This window comes from Geotrypetes seraphini, chromosome 5 (genome assembly GCF_902459505.1).
Source record: "Geotrypetes seraphini chromosome 5, aGeoSer1.1, whole genome shotgun sequence".
Classification (NCBI taxonomy): domain Eukaryota; kingdom Metazoa; phylum Chordata; class Amphibia; order Gymnophiona; family Dermophiidae; genus Geotrypetes; species Geotrypetes seraphini.
In genome coordinates, this window is record NC_047088.1 from 182,327,048 (window position 1) to 182,347,484 (window position 20,437).

At 40.2% G+C, this 20,437-nt stretch overlaps 1 protein-coding gene across 2 annotated transcripts in view; it reads left to right on the forward strand.

Annotated features, from left to right (window-relative positions):
- The window catches only part of MREG (melanoregulin), a 39,994-nt gene that overhangs the window by 410 nt on the left and 19,147 nt on the right, over nucleotides 1–20,437 (forward strand). For both annotated transcript variants that reach the window (XM_033944343.1, XM_033944344.1), the window contains exons 2-3: nucleotides 16,911–17,076; nucleotides 20,324–20,414. In XM_033944343.1, coding sequence (XP_033800234.1) covers nucleotides 16,911–17,076; nucleotides 20,324–20,414 — 257 coding nt within the window. The remainder of the gene's footprint in view (nucleotides 1–16,910; nucleotides 17,077–20,323; nucleotides 20,415–20,437) is intronic.

Genomic DNA, 20,437 nt, shown 5'->3' on the forward strand with positions numbered 1-20,437 from the left:
AATGTCTTTTTCTGCTCTGATGTTGCCCCTCAGCGCGAGCAGGTTCATAGAATCCGTTTCTAGACTTGGCATCCGTACTGAGCATCCATTGCCCATCCTGTCCCGCAGGGGGAACGTGCACTTGTGAGTATTTAGTACTGGCCGTGGGATCGGGCAGAGACATTTTCGTATGGAGAGTATATGATTTTGCCGCATCCCTTGTGCTGTTATTGGTTTATCTGTCAAATAAAAGCTGCAGCACAGCAAACATAAACCACTGTTGCTCTTTCGCAGACCCATAGGCAGTCCATAATTCAGAGAGCCTCTCCGACTTTAAAACCGATGCTGGGGCAATCCTGGAGGAAAAAAACAAACAGGTTTCATTGTACTGTGGATGACACTTTTTAGTAAGCCAAAGAAAGCTGCCAGTAATCCAAAAATGATTTTTGTAAGTGAGGTTTTTTGGTATCCATTATCCTGTTGTAAGAACATAAAGACTAGCCATAATATATTCTTAAGAAGTAAAGATGAAGACAAATGGCATCATTTTATTTGAATAATACATTAGTGTCTGGCATTTGAAAACTAAACTGGAAACTAAGCCTTTCTTTTATGCCGGCCTCTCTTATAGGAAAGACATCCTGAATCATGATCTCAAATCCTGTAGTAAGATCCCTTGAAGGGGAGAGGAAAGAAAAGAAGTGGGGCCATGCCCAGTGGTACAGTTGGAGCAGGATTAAGGCATAAGCCCAAAAGTTTAGGAGGATCTGTCAGATGTGCTCAGGATTCAGGAGGCTAGGATTGCCAACTTTTTGGATTTTTTTTTAGGATTCTAAAAAGTTGTAAATTACCTCTAAGTGTATGGATATTTTTCAGAGTTTTGCCCACTATAGCTCTCCATACTTCCTCCTTCCACTACAGAGGCTGTGGTAAAATCCAGTCATTGGGAACATAAGAATAGCCTTACTGGGTCAGACCAATGGTCCATCTAGCCCAGTATCCCATCTTCATGGAGGCCAATCCAAGTCACAAGTACCTGGCAAAAACCCAAATACTAGCAGCATTCCATGCCACAGATCCGGGGCAAGCAGAGGCTTCTCCCATGTCTGTCTCAACAGCACAGCATGGACTTCCTCCAGGAACTTGTCCAAACCTTTTTTAAAACCAGCTACATTAACCACTCTTACCACATCCTCTGGCAATGCATTCCAGAACTTAACTATTCTCTGAGTGAAAACACATTTCCTTCTATTGGTTTTAAAAGCATTACTCTGTAACTTCATTGAGTGTCCTCTAGTCTTTGTAAATACTGATGCAGTAAAAATCATTCCACTTGTACCCATTGTACACCACTCAGAATTTTGTAGACTTCAGTCATATCTCCCTCAGTCATCTCTTTTCCAAGTTGAAGAGCCCTAACCTCCTTAGTCTTTCCTCATACGAGAGGAGTTCTATCCCCTTTATCATTTTGGTCGCTCTTCTTTGAGCCTTTTCTAGTGCCACTATATCTTTTTTGAGATAAGGAGATCAGAACTGAACGCAATACTCAAGATGATGTTTGCACCATTGAGTAATACAGAGGCATGGAGGGGCATAATCAAAAGAAATGTCTAAGTCTGATTTGGACGTAGGGCGCTAGTTGCTAAAAGTTGGCAGAAGCAAAATGGCCATTCCCGAAAAGTACATCCAAAATATTGGGGTTTTTTTTTTAATTGTCTAGCTGTACGTCCAGGCGTTTAATCGACCAGACTGCCACTATGTCTGTCTTTATACCACATTCTCGACCGACTCTTTGTCCAAGACCTTTTAGATGTGGGATGCCAGTCCCTCCTACCGGAAGACCTGAAGCCTCCCCCGAATGTCCACAGCAGGAGGAGTGCCGACGCCACTCTTGGAGAATGCCTTGGCAATGTTTAAGAATCCACCGGAGTGCTAGTTTCATTATTCAAGCACCCATTTGCATGGCAGTGTCAGAGACTGCTAGATAGCTCGCTAAAGACTTCCATAAGCCATTTTGATAATCCGCTGCTAAAATGCATGCAGGCTAAAACCATCTGCAACCAGTTAGCAACCGTGTTAAAGTTTTGAGAATCTGGCCTTAAGAGGCTGATGCCCTTTTCAAACTTCAAACTTTCTAGCATTTGGGTCATTGGTGTGACTGACATATTTCCAAACAGTTGATGTGGAGGGGCATTTTTGAAAGAATATCCAAATTGGGATTGGGATGTCCATTTCATAAACATTCGCACACAAGAAAAATGTTAAGATTTCCCGGTCGAAAAATATTTGAGAAGGATGTTCTTGCACTGAAAATGGGAGTGTAAGGCTGAAGCTTCGCTGAATGTCCAATACTCTTGGATTGGCTTTGTTTGACCCCTAAATGTAATAGGCTTGTAGGTAAAACTTCTGCTTGACAGGTTATTTAAAAGATTGGGGTTAACATAAGTGAGCTTTCAGAAATAGGTTGCCACCACAAAGTGTTTTATGTACAATGCTGACATTTCAATAACATGTAAATGTGATTTGCAGCAATTTTCTTGTGATAGCACAAAATTGTGGACTTCATAGCAAAAAAAGGCCCCCTTTTATCAAGCTGTGTTAGAGTTTTTTATCGCAGACCGTTGCGGTAAAAGCTTTGACGCTCATAGAATTGCTGTGAGCATTGGGGCTTTTTCTATAGCGACCTGCAATAAAAAACCCATAACACAGCTTGATAAAAGGGGGCTTCTATGAGCGTCGGAGCTTTTACCACAATGGCATGCGATTAAAAATCTTAACACAGCTTGATAAAAGGGGGCCAAGCTTAGCTACATCTTCCAGATTTGTGGAAAAATACCAGTTTGGAAATATTTTTGTACAAAATTTAACAGCAAAAAATAATAATGAGCAGACTTGCATGATTTTTTTTTTTTTTGGCTCACTAGCAGATCTGTATATGTTTTGCAAAGGATTTTTTAACATACAAAAAACCCACAAAAACCCCTTCAGGTAATGTGCACTAAAATTTACAAATATCTATTTTGGCTTTTTTTTAATGTGCCTGTTGCAGCTTATATAAAGCTGTTTGCAGCTTGATGCATCAGTCTCTATGTGTGTTCTTAAATGCAACTAGTTAGTTTAATATTTCACCTTCATAGTGAGACCTGTCCACCTCAGAAAAAGAAGAACATCCTTGCTATTTGCAGTTTCTGGGATTACTTTTGGGTAGAGATGGAATTATGTCTCCCTTCTCCTTGGGGATCACAAAGCTTGGGAGAGGGGAGGGCAGAGGCCTTAAGCCTACTCCGTTTTTCATAATCCAGCTCTTCTGCCAGGTAACTCAGGCAGTGGCTAATCCCAACTAACCATAATGTTTCTGAGGAAGTAGGCAGGAGAGACTGGCATGCCAGCAAGATAAATAGATCAGATAAACATGCAATAACACACAAGTCAAACACAATTTTATTTAAATTTTCTTCAAGCAGATGACATTTAGCTGTATTTAAATAATTTAGGCAGGAACAGTAATATACTTTACGAGATGGTGCAGATAAGTCCTTAGCTTTGTAAAGAAAACAACAAGCTATAAGATTGAAAAATGTATTTACATATTCATCCATAATTACCAGACAGTTCAAAAATCCCACAGGATCATTCCAAATCAATCCAAAATGGATTGTGAAGCAACCACTTGATCACTTTTCTGGTCAACATTGAAACATTTTGGAACCCATTTGACTGAGAGCTTTCTCATCTCTAAAATCTTGTGAATAATATAGCCTTCTTGTTCTCGGAATATCTCCAGTGGCATCCGGATGTTTCATCCCCCACACATTTCGCCCCAGGTACATTTCACCCCTGGAATTTTTGCCCCCACCCATTTCGCTCCCGGGATCTTTCGCCCCCACACATTTTGCTCCCAGATGTTTCACACCCCCCCCAACATTCACTGCTATACTAAATTGCAATATCATAACCATTATTGATCCAGCATTGACCCATTCATTTTTATTTTTAATCAAAAAGTAAAAAAAATACATAGTAAACACAAAACAGTCAAGTAAAATATGCACAAATTTAAATCATGTCAAAAATATATACTCTCCCTTTTACAAAAGCGCGGAAGAGGTTTAGTACTGGCTGGTGTGCTGAGTGCTCTGCGCTGTTCCGACATTCATAGGAGCTCTATGACCGTCAGAGCAGGGAAGAGCATTCAGCGCGCCAAACGGCACTAAAAACCTCTTCCACGTTTTTGTAAAAACATAACTGTAAAATAAAAAGTCAAAGAAAACACCAGAAAACAAATCACAACAAACTAAAGTTCAAATTGCCGTGCCTCTCAGATAGTCAACCAAATTCCGATTTCAAAATCTTGCACAATACATTTGATCCTTGCTGAAATTGCATCATATTTTTTATTTCTTGTATTGACAGGATTGCCGACTATGATTTGAGTGATTTCAAAATTATGAAGAATGGCTGACATTCAGGCAGTTGATGAACCGGTATATATTTGGGGAATGGGTATCACATGTCTCTTGAAAGCTGTGGTGCCATCCTTCAATGTCATTGTTTGTTCGATGCTGGTCAATTAACATTCGATGATACACGTTCCAAAGTTGAACTGGAAACAGTGGTGCTTGACGTCCTCTGCAATTTATTCAGTCAAAATAGGTGTCTTCAAAGTAATTTTCTAGTGGTACCACTTTTTGAGGAAAGTTGGGATCTTCCTGCAATTCTTCAAATGATTGCACAACATTCTCAGGCGGGACAAAGGCAAGGGCTGGTATCATGCGGATCCAACGGGCAAATTTGTGATCATCTTCGTATTGCACTTTCAGTCCTTCATTCTGAACTCTACGCCAAACTGCTTGTGATAAGTGGAAGAAACAACCTGCGTTCTCAATACTGGGGAATTCAATATCAAACGCCTGGATTGCAACTTGTTCAAAATCTGTCATCGGTTTTTGTGGCTGGAATCCTGGCTGTATGATCTTCAGCTCTTGTATATTGCATGTTTCTTGTCTGGCAACAAGGCATACAATACTGGAACAACAAAGCTACTGTGAACTGCATGGATTGTATAAAGTTGCTCAAACAAGATTAGTGCAGTGGAAAACATTCCATCGGCGAACCACTCTTTGCTTTGTGCCAACAAATGGAAACTCTCTTTTTCCCAAAATCAGCATATGATTGCGTTCATGAACTGAATAAAATTTTAAAAAGTACAAGAATAAAGTGCTCTTGAATTCACAAAATTCTTTCAAGAGAAGTGGTGATTTTGTTATATCAACACTAACCCCCTCTTTTTTACAAAGGTGCGCTAAGCTTTTTAGCACGTGCTAAATATTAGCGTGTGCTAAACATGCGCTAAACGCTAACGTGTGCATGTTATCCTATGGACGCATTAGCGCACGTGTTGCTTTAGCACGTGCTAAATCCGCGCTAAAATGCTTAGCGTGCCTTTGTAAAAGAGGGCCTAAGGTAGGCAATGTGTTTTTATTATCCTGTATGTGATGTATTTTATGTTGCTGTCATGTAGTCTTTATGGAAAATTATTTATTGATATTTAATATTCTATTAATATTTCACATACAAGGTATATTTTGTTATATAGAAATTGTTTTCTTGTTTATGTATTCTATGAGTGTTTTTAATTTGTAAATTTTTTTTTTTGTATTTTAGTATGTATTTGACCCCTAAGGCAGGCGTATTACATGCCAAAACAACAATTTTGTGTCAGGTCAATACCTTTGTGGATGGACCAAATAAATGTGTTTTGCATGATCCTTTGTTGAAAGACTATTGTTCCATCCCACTTCTTGTTTGTTCGCCATGATAGGCCGGGTCATCCACAGAATAGCACTTCACCCGGGATTGATAATCTTGGTAGCTCTGAATTGGTCACATCGGCCCTGGTACATGGATCTGGTGTGCCTGCAAAGAGACATGGGTCTCAAATTGCTGGTTCATCTAGATTTACTGTCATAGGGTCCGGTGCCTGTGGAGAATCTGGAATGCTTTGGGCTTATGACATGGCTCTTGAGCGCACAGCTTTAGCGCAAAAAGGATATTCAGAGGTAGTTATCACTACTCTCCTTTGAGTTAAGAGGCCGTCAACTATCGCTGCTATGTTTCAGCTTTGGTGTGCTAAAGACAATGTGGTGCCTTTGAGGACTCATATTCAGCAATCCTGGTATTTCTGCAAGCTGGACTCAAGAAGGGTCTAGCAGGCCTTTCATGCTTTAGAGCAGGGGTAGGGAACTCCGGTCCGCGAGAGCCGTATTCCAGTTGGGTTTTCAGGATTTCCCCAATGAATATGCATTGAAAGCAGTGCATGCAATTAGATCTCATGCATATTCATTGGGGAAATCCTGAAAACCCGACTGGAATACGGCTCTCGAGGACCAGAGTTCCCTACCCCTGCTTTAGAGCCTGTGTGGAAAAGATTTCACTGGCTTCTCATCCAGATATAGCCAGATTTTTGAAGTGGGTATTCAGGTTGCATCCTCCTGTCAGACAACCTTTTCCATCAGAGGAAGGCTACTAAAATGGTATGTGGTCTTCGTGATAAGGCGTATGGGGACAGACTTAAAGATCTCAATCTGTATATGTTGGAGGAAAGGCGGGAGAGGGGAGATATGATAGAGACGTTTAAATACCTACGTAATGTAAATGTGCATGAATCGAGTCTCTTTCATTTGAAAGGAAACTCTGCAATGAGAGGGCATAGGATGAAGTTAACCCTTTCAGGACCATAAGGATCGTAGGCCAATTTTTGTGGTTTTGACGACATTTTTATGGTAAAAAGGGCTTGCAGATGCCAAAAAATTGATTTTTTTTTTGTGAAATATCATTATTTTTATTTAAAAAAATCACACTTCTGGCTTATGGACAGTGTGGCAAGTGAATCTTCTCGTCAATCTGGCAACGACGCTAATGAATGAATGTCGGAACCAGTTTGTTTACATAAAGGCAGTATCATATGGAATCCGTACATATCAAATTTAGAACTGTAGACTATCCCAATCAAAATTGATAGGATTTTAAAGTTATGGGACAAATATGTCCCTTGGTCCTGAAAGGGTTAAGAGGCTCCAGAGTAATCTGAGGAAATACTTTTTTGCGAAAAGGGTGGTAGATGCGTGGAACAATCTTCCGGAGGAGGTGGTGGAAACAGAGCCTGTGTCTGAATTCAAGCGGGCCTGAGATAGGCATGTGGGATCTCTCAGTGAGAGAACGAGATAATGGTTACTGTGGATGGGCAGACTAGATGGACCATTTGGCCTTTATCTGCCGTCATGTTTCTATGCCATGGAACCTTAACATTGTTTTCCAGGTTCTCAGCAAGACTCCATATGAGCCTTTGCAGAAGGTGTCATTGCTGGATCTTACTGTTAAGACTGTCTTTATGGTGGCTATCACCTCAGTGAGATGAGTCTTGGAATTGCAGGCACTTTCATGCAGAGAGACCTTCCTCAAGGTTACAGAAGCGAGGTCTCTGTGCGCATGGTTCCTTCCATTTTGCTGAAGGTAGTTTCAGCTTTTCACATCAGTTGAGAAGTCTTAATGTCCACATTCCAGTCCACAGGTTTGAAGAAAGAAGACAAAGCGTTGAAGTTGCTGGATGTGCAAAGAGTTCTCCTCCATTATCTAGAAGTGACTGACTTTCAGCTATCCGATTATCTTTTTATCCTAACTAGCATTGCCAGGTTGGGCAGGCCAGCATCTAAGGCATCCAGATGGATTCACATGGCGATTTTATCATTGTACATTAGTTGTGGTAAACAGCAGCCAATATTTTTGTTAATGAGTGGATGCCTGGGTGATCCCATCTGAGAAGATTTGTAGAGTGGCTATACGGTCCACATCTCATATCTTTACAAAGTTTTTCATAGAGTGGACATAGCAGTGCAAAAGGACTCCGCTTTTGGGTCCTCAGTGTTAAGGACAGGCTCATCTGTCCTGCCCTAGATTCCAGGGACTGCTTTGATATGTCCCATTTGTCAGAACTCATATGTCCTGTGCACCAGAAGGAAAGATTAAGTTCCTACCTTGATAATCTTTCTGGTAACAGGGTATATGAGTCCTGATGCCCCACCCTGTGTAATTATTTGCCTGTTTAGTGTCTCGGATAAGTATGTCCAGAATTTGAGATCTTCTCATACCGGTCAGATATTATGAGTACAAAGCCATATAATTGTTACAAATTAGAGAATGACATGAGGCCAAATTTGTCCCCATCCCCACAGGAACTCAATTTCCCTGTCCCATCCTTGTGAGTTTAGTTGCTGTCCATGTCTCTCTGCTCCATTCTTGTAAGTTCTGCCTTAACCGCACAAGCTTTGAACACTTATGATTTTAAAATATTTGAGTTTTGTGCAGATGAGGACAGAGTTTGCAGGAATGGGGCAGGGACAGGAAAAGAACTTGCCGGAATGGGAAAATGAGTTTCCACGGGGACAAATATGTCCCTGTGTCATTGTCTATTACAAATGCAATTGAGAGTATACAAACTTCTTAAATGTTAGTGCTGCTTGAACTCAGATAGGTGCTTGGTTGTTTCAACTTGTTTTATATGAAATGTTTTGATTAACATTGTTCATTATAATTTGTTACAGAGCAGAACAGAAGTGTCTTGTTGGGGAAAGTTCCCCGTACCCCTCCTTCTTATGTCTCCTATTGTAGTGGTGATCGACCGCTTTGGTACAAACTAAAGAGATGCAGTACAGCCCACTGAGGAAAGAGATGGAGCAGAAGAAATTGTAGATGAATCCTTCTACACTGCTCGTGGTTAGGGGAAGTTATCCCACTTGTCAGGACTCATATGCCCTGTTACCAGAAAGAAGATTATCAGGGTAAGATCATCATTAGGAAATAGCTGTAGGGAGTTCCCGTCGTAGTCTCGAGAGACTACGGGAACTCACAGCAGCCATTTCCTAATGGCGATCTGCACGGGGCAGGAGCGTAGGAAGATCTCTTCTGCCCCGAAAGCTCGCTAGACCACCAGGTAAGGACGGGAAGGCGGGAAGGAGGCGGGGGTGGGTCAGAGCCGGATATTTACGGTTTTTCGCCATTCGCGGTCTGGCTCTGTCCCTATCCCCCGCGAATCCGGAGGGAGAAGTGTAATTTAATGTGCAGACAGTTGATTTCCATGCATTAAAATATTCTAAAATGCATTATGAGGGGCATTTAAAAAAAAGACATCTAAGTCCAATTTGGATGTTTCCAGATGAATGTCCAAAGTTGGAGGTACAAAAATGGCCGTTTTCTTTCTTTCTTTCTTTTTAATAATTTATATTCCATATATCTTAAAATTCTATTTAGGTACTCAAGCATTATTCCCTAACTGTCCTAGTGGGCTCCCATTCTATCTAATGTACCTGGGGCAATGGGGATTAAGTGACTTGCCCAGGGTCACAAGGAGCAGTGCGGGATTCAAACCCACAACCTCAGGGTGCTAAAGCTGTAGCTCTAATCGCTGCACCACACACTCCCGCACTCCCTTCGAATAGCAAACTGCTGAACGTCCAAATATAATTTTTTTTAAAAAATCATCTACTTAGATGTCATGGCCACCAGGATGTCTAGGCTGCCAGAACGTCTAACTTTATACCCCATTTTCAATCAGAAAAACATCCAGGTTGAAAACATCCTAATCCTGACAATTTGGATGTGAGTGGGGCCAGCATAGTAATGGACTGGCCACAGATGGAGCAATGGGACACCTTAGAGGGCACTGCTGTGAACTTCACATAAAGGGTGCCAGCTGTATATCTCATCATAACCCCCTTAAAATTTAGGGTGAGATACATCCCCCCTCCAACAACCAAAACTAGTATACCTTCCTGTGTACCACCCCAATAGCACTTATGGCTGCAGGTGGCACCTTTTTTGCAGTATAGTAGGGTTTGGGTGGGCTCACATGTTCTAGCATAAATGTAATAGAGTGGCCTCTGGGCCTGGGTTCTCCTCTCTGGTTCATTAGCCCACCCACCAGGTGTGCAGCTCTACTAGGCTTCTTCATACCATATGCTGCTGTTTTAGAGACAGGTATGTACCTTTTTGTTCTCATTTTTGTATGGTGAATGGAGGTGTGTGTGTCAATGAGCACTGGAGGAGTGTGGGGTGTCTTACCTTGATTAATGTAGTGGTCATCTGGTCAGTTTGGGCACCTTTGTGGCACGTAGTCCTTTCTAAAACAGGTCTAGTTCCAAATGTCTTAGTTCCATCCAGGATGTCTTGCAAAATGTTTGATTATCGCTGCAAGACGTCCATGTCTAACCCGCCCTTGAGACTACGCAAAGCCTGCCTCCACCATGCCCATCTCGTGCTCTGGACATACAGAGGCTGGAACACCTCGCTAGATGTACAGAAAGACGGTTTCAATTATCGGCACTTGGATGTCCAAGTGCCTATTTAGAATGCTTTTTGGATGACTGTTTTTTGATTATAAGCCTGTATATGCTTAACATTGTGCAAAATGAACTGAAATCCACTACCACCCCTCCAAAATTGGACAAAATTCTGAAAAGTTTGAAAATCATTCTTTATGGGGTCAATATACCATTTTCTGCACAAAATTCTTGGACTGGAAAAATTCAGATGAGATATATTGTGTGGGAGAAATCAGGATACTGTCAGCTGGGTTTTACGATAAGTACACAAATTAGTACTCATAAGTTCTTTTAGTCAATGTAGTATTTTACAGCTTTTGGTGTGTCTGGCTTGATTTTCTGGTTCTGCATCTTTGTGTTATTTGCTGGGCTTGCCTCACTCCCTTATGTTCTCGTCCTGTTTTATTTTTTATGTTCTAATGCATATTATTTTGTTCCTTTTCCCTTCAGAAGGCTATTTCATTATTTTTTCCTCTCCTTTCCTTCTTGCTTTCCTCATGACTCTTATTTCCCATTATTCCTTCTCTTCCTCCTAGTATCAGTTTTCTCTCCTTTTCTGCCTTAGTTACGTTCCTTACCTTTATTAATCATCCTTCTTCCCAGTACTCTTCCTTTCTCACTTCTTTTCATGCTTCTTCCTCCTGGGTTCTGCTTTCACTCTCTTCCCTGTCTTCTTTGTGCTTGCTGTCTTCTTACTCTTCCAATGCTCTCTACCTTTTATCATCTTGTATACTCTCTTCTCCTTCCTTATGTGCTCCCCATGTCTTGTGCCCTCTTTCTATTCATTTTTATACTTTTTCCCCTCACCACCATCTATTCATGTAAAGTTATGTTTGTTTTTAAAGAAATAATTTTTATTGAAATTTTTACAAATGACAAACCAGACAGAAATAAGAGCACAATCCCAACTACCCACCCAGTCCTTCCCCAAAACTCTCGCTTCTTCCCTCTAATACAAAACTAACCATACAAAACACTCAAAGTAGAACGGCAATAAACAAATCGAAGCTGAACCCCCTCCCCAAAAGCTCCCCACCCCCATATAAAGTTATGTTGAGAGAGGAAGGGACAGGTTCTAAACTTCTGAGAAGAGCCTCCAATCTCATTGGGGGCAAAGAGAAGCTTCCATTTAGAGAAAGGTGTAAAATCCCAAGTACTCTTCCAGCACTAAAGCATCAGGTCTCCTTTGAGCAGAAAGAGACCCATTGCTGTTCCTCTTCCTTTCCCAATATGGCAAAATAGTAGCACTCAAAGTGAGAGAAGATAATTTGCTGCCATTGATTTCCTCCCCTTGTCCTGACTGACTGTGAGTTCAGGAGGACAGTTTGGATACCATATTTTTCAGGTCTTTTAGAATCTTCAAAAAGATCTGGTAGAGGTGGGTTAAGTGTACCCTTGTCATAGAGAGAAAAATTATTCAGTTTATAATTTATTTATAACCTAGGAATTCTTTTTGCTTATTTTTATAAAATATTCTCAGAAGCCAACTTTTATCAAGAGTAAGAGCTACAGTCAGTAGTAAAGTAGCTGGAACGGCCACTTCTCTATTGGATGCTTCCAATAAGGTTGATATATTCATAGGTTCCTGATTAGTGCCTTGTTGGTTATCCTGTGTCTTACTCGGTAGATATTAAACTTGTGTAAATGGAGGTAATGAAGTTCCAAAATTTCCAAAAGGTAACATTTCAACATTTCTCTAGGAATTACCGTAGTAACCCTAGGGAAATTAATCAGTCTAAGATTGTTGTTCCTGAAGAAGTTCTCAAGTGATTCAAATTTTCTTCTTAAGTTTGTATTATCCTTGTTTAGCATCTCTTGTAATTGCTTTGATATTTCTTTACCATCTTGCAATTTATCTGTTGAAGATTTAGAGGCACCAATTTCTTGTTTTCATTTATTAATGTCGTTATGCTTCTTTAATTTCCCTTCTATTTGTTGGGACTGAGTTAATATTCTTTCCCAGGTTAGTAATCAAGTCCCACAGGGCTTCTAAAGTAATTTCATGGGTTTTTTGAGGTAAAGAAAATTGTAAGTTCAAATCACTCTGCTCACCAACTGGTGTTTCTCCTCGTCTCTGCTATGGCTGGGAAGGTCCTGTTCTCGTTGTTGTCTGGTCCTCACTATCCATGTTCAGGTTTCCTTGAAAGGACTAGGAACCAGAATTCCTGCTCTCTGATTCGATCTCTCTAGCCTTCAAGAGAGAGTGCTCTCCACCTCCCGGAAGCACCCCCTCGCGCGGAGAACTGGTGGTGTGAGGCTGAGAGACCGCTTGCATCTCACTTCTCTGCAGCATCTCCAGCGGGGAAGTAGCCGACACTGCCGACATACCCTGTATACGTCTCAGTAGTTCATCAATGTTGCCGAGGACGACAGGCCCAGAGTGCCACGAGGCCTCTTCTCTTTGGCATTTTTCCCACAAAGGTGGTAATGTCTAGGTAATTTTTTGAAGACAGACTCGCAAGACGCTCCTCTCTGTTAGCCTATGCGGCTGCCATCTTGGATCGGCTATCGCAAACTTTCTAGTTTATAATTTACTGATGTGCAGTGTTCTTTCCAGAAATTTTTGTCGGCCAAGTGACATGAAGGAGTAGCTGGGTAAGGTAGGGTAGTACTGCACAGTATTATAAAATTCCCGGTTAAGATAGTCAGGCAATCAATAAAATCAGCCAGTTGGTGCATCCATTCAAAAGATCCTTGAGAGAATACTAACGTGTTTTTGTTTATTCATGGAATTTTTGTTAGGATAGACACTAAAGCAAAGAAGTAAATTTTTTATATTTATACTTCTTTCTTTAAATTTAGGATCAGGAAAGTCTGCTTTCTCCTCTCTAATTATATATAAGATCTTTGATACTGATTTGAAAATTACTTGTACTATATGTTAAATGTTAGCTATACTTATCCTCCAACTTCTAGCCCATCTGAAATCTGCTTCAGTTTCAAGTTCTGTTGGATACATTTTGGGTGTAATAACACACACACTGAAATTCAACTATTTGTTCATTTAATCAAATTTCTGTTCTAGTAATCATTGTAATTCTAATTGGATTACAATAATGAACCTATGAAATAAGAGCATAAAACATCAAAAATAAGATAACATAGCAATTAACATTTTAGAGGAAACACAAATAGACTCAGCTTATCAGAAAATAAATTCTTCACTTACAAAATGTTATCATATTGACCTTCAGTTGCAATTTGGTAGACAGTGTATTTCAATCTATAGGCCTAGCCTACAAACATTCCTGAATAGCTGAATATTGGCTGGGTTGATAAACATCAAAAATTGATTTGACTTCAAAATAATTGTGAATCATGCTTTTAAAAAGCTGCCTTATTATCTTTAATTTTGGAACTCTTAAGCTAGGTATCCAGTTAAGAGGGAATAAAGTGAGAGTGATTTGCTCTTGTAAATCACAACCAATAAGAAGAGGGTTGGCCATATTATGAACTGTGATGTGTGCAAAGAATAAAATTGTATCCCTATGAAAGGCCAGCTGCTTAGCCCTTCAAGAAATGACCATAATACGCCCTCACCTGGAATATTACGTCCAGCACTGGTCGCCATACATGAAGAAGGACACGGTACTATTCAAAAGGGTCCAGAGAAGAGCGACTAAACTGGTTAACGGGCTGGAGGAGTTACCGTACAGCAAGAGATTAGAGAAGCTGGGCCTCTTCTCCCTTGAAAAGAGGAGACTGAGAGGGGATATGATTGAAACGTTCAAGATAATGAAAGGAATAGACTTAGTAGATAAAGACAGGCTGTTCACCCTCTCCAAGGTAGGGAGAACAAGAGGGCACTCTCTAATGTTAAAAGGGGATAGATTCCGTACAAACATAAGGAAGTTTTTTTTTACCCAGAGAGTGGTGGAAAACTGGAATGATCTTCCGGAGGCTATCATAGGGTAAAACACCCTCCAGGAATTCAATACAAAGTTAGACAAGTTCCTGCTAGACCAGAACGTCCGCAGGTAAGGCTAGACTCAGTTAGGGCTCTGATCCTTTACTTAAGGGCCACCACGGAAGCGGACTGCTGGGCACGATGGACCATTGGTCTGACCCAGCAGCAGCAATTCTTATGTTTTTATGTCCCGCTTGTAAGATTAACCTATGCTGGTCTGGAGAGTTGCTAAAGAAGGAGAAATTAGGTTCTTACCTGCTAATTTACTTTCTTATAGCCTCTCCAGACCAGCATAATACCCCATCCTGCCTATTGTCGTGTTCTTGCGTGCAGATTTTCATTTTTCAGTTGGTTTCTAGTATTTTTCTAGGGCTGGGGAGATTAAGAACAGTAGCTGTGGCTTGGCTGGTGTTGCTGGCGAGCTGTGGGGACCTTTGCTATTTGCATTTGTTCCTTTGCATTTTCTAACAGCATTCCTGTTTTTATTTGTTGATACTCCTGTTTGGAGTCCTGATAGTTCTTAGTTCTGCTTGGTTATTCAGCAGACTGAGGTAATTAGGGAGGGGTCACATGATATGTACAGTTCCAAAGTTTTGTCTCAGTCTCCACCTGCTGGTCATGGTCTGGAGAGGCTAAAAGAAAGTAAATTACCAGGTAAGAGCCTAATTTCTCCTTCTTTCCATGCAACATCTTGCAAATTGCTCTGCTTTTTTGTGTGCCTGCTTATCTCAATAGCTAGCTCAGTCTGTAGGAAGTTGTCACATAATTGAGAATCAGCATCTGAAGTTTCACAGTACATGAGAGAAAGACTGTTAAGCAGAAGCTACACAAACTCAATTTCAGTGCTTGGCCTATGTTTCTCTTTCCTTTGACCCTGATGGTGTGGGGTTCTCACAGGGATCTTTCTCACCTAGATGAATTGTTAAAGTATTGTAAATCATTAACAAAATCATCAATTATGCAGAATCATCTGAAGCACATTCAGAATGAAGATTAATTTTTTCACAAAAGTTGATCTTATAGAATGAACGTTTTGCTACTTTCTTAATCTACGCCTGGTTCTGGGAGCTTATTATATAAAGGCACATAGGTGCCTTTTTGGGCTTTTCCCCTGGACACCCTATAAAACAAAGCCACAAGGGACTAGGCAGATGGATATTTGGACAACAAACTTGCAAGTTTCAATAGCTATTTATATTGTTACCATGGTAAGACCATGGTAGGTTAGAGAAGAGGGTGCTGAGTGTTGTATTAAATGTGGACCTTTGTGTACTTATCTAACCAGGATGATAGACTACCAGTACGGAAGATAGCAAAATGTGACCTGGGTGTGCAGCTATATTGTTCTATGTCTGGCAGCTGGGATAGATCCCAAGCGGTGTGGACTGAAATAACTGTGTAGTCATCTTGTGTATGAAACAAAAACTGAAAAGAGTGGAGGACTCAAAAATCAACTCAATTCACTACTCTCACCACTAAAAACAAACCTAAAGGCCAGATTCTGTAATGGGCACCTAAAAATGATAGGCGTAAAGTTAGGTACCTATTACATGTCAGTCACACTTGGTGCCCATTACAGAATCACGCCTAACTTAAAACTTAGGGGTCCTTTTATCAAGCTGCGGTAGGGGGTTTAACGTGCATAATATCGCGCGTTAAACCGCCTGCCACGCTAGCCGCTAACGCCTGCATTGAGCAGGCATTAGTTTTTTTGCCAGCCGCGGGGCTTAGCGCGTGATGAAATATCCAACGACTAACCCTGTTAGCGTGGCTTGATAAAAGGACCCCTAAGGCATCTGTTATGTAGGCCAATGTTTTAAAGGCACCTAAGTCCTTTAGAGAATCGCGCCTAGCAGTGCCTAAGTCTTTTGCCACCTCTAAACACACCTACTTTGGTGTTAGGTGCTGCTAGGTGCCATGCGATAGGCACCTATGTTTTGTAGAAATTGTGCCTAAGAAAATAGGCACCTATCTCCCAATTAAATTTTATTTCTTCAAATATGAGCTTGTTCATCAGGGCATAGGCACCTTCAAAAAACAAGTATTTTCACATGTACTCAATTCAGCTTCGATGCTGTAAATATGAAATGGTAATTACAGTCTCAAAGTAGCGTCTTTCTTCCATGCTCAGTGCTTCAACAATGGTGCCTTAGTGTCTTTAACCTACTCCCGCCAATCAGCAACAAGAAGTAAAGCATGAAAAGAGAATTTACTGTGTGAAGCCTATTCCTTTGTTGTTTTGGGGGTTTTTTGTGCATAGAGCACTTAGCGTGTTTATAGTGGAGAGAGTAATGTATTGAGGAAGCTTGTGGATTACATAAATTGGTATCGAAAGAAGGGATCTTTTGTGGTCATGGAAATTCCTGTACAATAATTAGGTTATTTTGGTTAAGTGTATCACTATCTGAGAATCTTATATCTTCACCTTGTGAGATTCATTCTGTAACTTCTTTCCCAAGTTGCATATGTCTACATGTATTTTAACAACTTGTTTTCATGTGACTTTTCGGCTGTATCCCAGTGAGTTATGTTCTGACCTTATTTATGTGCTGTTACTATGATGGCATCTTTTCTGGTTTTAGTTCAGTAAAACCTGATGTGCTCTGTTCTAGCCATGTATTTTTTGTCTTTTTGTTTCCTTATTTCAGCAATAATGACCCTTATCCATCATATGTGCTGGGAGGAGTTATGGCATGTGGTGATGACAGGAATCTCTGGAATTTTCCTGGTGATTTATCTCATACAGAGACAGATGATGACAGGGAATTGCACAATCTGTTAGTGGCACGGAACCAGCTGCACAAATATACTGAGGTAAACCTGCGTAGGTCTGAATTGCAAGGTGGATGTAATACTGGTATATGAAGTCATATTTGCAGCACTCAGTAGCAGTCTCCCATTAATTCATTTTTATTTGTTAAAATCACCTACCTTACCAATTATGGTAAGTCAAGGTGATGTACAATCAAAATTAAAAGTAGAAAGGAACTCCACCAAAAATAAAGGAAAGCTATTCATACACACAATTAAGTTACTCAATCAAGTATGCTATTTGGCTTCAGATTCTGTCAACTTGGTATCTAAAAACCTAACAGATAAAGCAATTAACTTTCAGAGCCTTCCTCATATGCTGTTATCGCTATGTCAACTCTATTGGAATACCTTTAGGGCAGGATTCTCAACCTAGTAGGACACACCAGGCCAGTCAGGTTTTCAAGATATCCACAATGAATATGTATGAGATATATATGTAGACTGCAGATTTTGTTGGATTTTTCTTTTGTTGACAATGGAGGCAGTGCATGAAAGTTTATTCCATGCATATTTGTTGTGGATATCCTGAAAGCCTGACTGGCTAGGTGTGTCCCAAGGACTGGGATGAGAATCCCAGCTTTAGGGTTATCTCTAGTCTCTGGAAATAATGTACTTGACACGGGCCGACTGAGTGTTGGGAATTCTCTTACAATGTTGAAGCCAACAGGGAGAGGGGATTTCAATTCCTGCCAACTATCTGTGTGTCTGTATAGCCTACCGTATTTTTAATTTCTTTACATTTAATATAATATTGAAACCAGTTGCATACTGAACTTCCATCATTACTCATATATATAATATCAAAAAGTGTACAACAGTTACATACAAATTTTTTAAACTGATATAGGAATCAGAAAACAGACCAACAACAGCTAGGTCCCCTCCTCCATCCCTTTAATATATTCTTATTATATAGAAATCTGCACAGTTTGATATCTCATCATTGGTAAATAGGAGCACAGATGCAAAGGGATTTATCCATAAAGAGAATGTTGTACTGAAGGCTATATGAGCAGTGCAGTGCACAGGGTACAAGGGAGAAGGGAATGCAAAAATCATAGTGGCCTTGGTGAGATGGATGAGGCAGGGTACATGGCACAGTAATTGTGCTGTCGGTGTATTGGCACTATTACCTAAACAGAAGCAGCACTGAATTTACAGTAATTTAAGTACGAGTGCTGGCGCTTGGATTGATATGGTCACTGTGCTCCAGTAATTTGTTATCAGATGAGCATGATTCCAATTTATTTTCAGGCATCTTTTTATAAATAAATAAATAAATAGAATTCTTATGACATTTCTATGGTCAGGTAAGCCACCCAGAATTGCAAAAGTCTCAGTCCATGGGTGGAATTAATTTTCCAGATTTCTATATATATCATCAAGCTTACATTTTACGCCAAGGAATGTAATGGATTCTTCCAGAACTTATTGAGAACCTTCCAGATTGGTTCATTCTTGAAAATCATCTTATGGCCCCACTTAGTTTAAGTAAACACCAAAAAGTCCAACAGGACAGAGAACCCACGGGTATAAAACAGTACAAAAAGAAGTGGGAACAGACAATGAGCACTGAAGAACACTGATGTAAAACCAACTTGTTTATTTCATAAAAGGACACAAGCAGAAGCTGTGGATCCGACACAGCACTGTGTTTCGGCATCTGAGGAACGCCTGCATTAGGGGTCATCAGAGTCCTCCAAGACGTCCTAGCACCGCCTCCTATTCCCTTCATAGAAATTCAGCGCAGCTGCCCTTGTTATAGCACGCGCTAGCTGAAAATCTACCACCTGCTCAAAAGGAGGCGATAGTGGCTAGCGCACGCGTTAAGGCCCTAGCGCGCCTTTGTAAAAGGCGCCCTAAGTGTTTAGCATTCTTTTTGAACAGTTTTGGGGAGTTTTTTGGATTAGTAGTATTGAGTTTTCACCCCCTCTCCTCCTTCTGTTTCCATTTGTATCTCAATCATTCCTTTTACTTGTCAGGATGCTTCTCCAAGATTAATGATGGATACCGATTGCGGCTTTTGTACTTCAGCACCGTTTTTGTATTTGGATCTTGTTGATGCTGTTATGTTTGCCTGGAGTCTATACTGCCTTCAGGTCTTCAATATGCCACCATATAGTTCTTATAGATTACTTGGTTGACATGGAGGCACTTTGTTCTTATATTCAATTTTTCAGGATTTTTATTTGGGCCAGTTTGATTTCAAAGCTGAAAGAGAATGTGAGGATTGATGGCTTTCATCAGTATCACTAGTGTAACCCATAGGCTAAAAAAATTAAACAGGTACTTGTCTGAGGTGTAGGGGAGGAAGACCACAGTTTTGGAGTTCCTAGTCTCTGGAGTGTGTAGGTCAGTGCTCAGCACCATTGTCATGGCGATTCTTGTTGCTGTCAGTTCAGTGTTCTGTTCATAATCAACCAGTAAAAGCCCAAACAGCCAAACAGAGAAAACCTTGCCTTGCTATGGAAACAGAACAACATAAAGAGCAAGAGAGATGTCCTTTCATCCGACAGTATCTTTATTCCTTATATGTTCGTCCCAACAAGGATCCAGATTTCATCATATGTATGTTCTTTCCTCGGGGGATACTAAAAAAAACCCAAAACACCCATACAAATTATGTACAAATGAATACAATAATAATGATAATAAATAACACATTTAGATATCACATTTAAAGCATATATAAACCAATAATAATATATCATGTAAAATGCATCAAAAATCTAAGCACTATTAGAATAAATATCTTAGAACGCATAATCAAATGAACAATAAAGTGAGAACTAATAATATAAAATAAAATGTATAACTAATATCTAGACCAGTAAGTCCTAAGACACAGTTCTAATAGCAATGATAAATGAAGATTATAGTACAAAATAAACTTGCCAGATTTGGGTTTATATTAGAATCTCTGTAAAGAGAACATAAAGATACCGGAAGGAAAGTTAATTACATCTCAAGATAACAGAATGGATCAATTGTGTACCTTGCAAATTGCTTCAATTATGTAGTAATTCCAATAATTCATCAGCATTCTTTATTTTTGCCTCAGATTGAAAACTGCTGTCCTGTCTGGTTATCCTACTGCTGAATTGTTAAAGCAAGCCCAGTCTTTTTATATGTAAAATGCAATACAAATGAAAGTGTGAGAAATCTCTGTAGCACAAGTCAGGGCTCAGGCTGGATAACATAGCCTGAAGCCTCAAAACTGAACTTTCCATTATCTTTGTTTTTTCAGGAATGGACAAAGATCAACTGTGAAATCTGTGCTTTAAGACAGATTCGGAAGGAGGTAAAAATGCGATGGAAACGGATTTTGGAAGACCTAGGTAATTTTAGCTCTTCAGATTTT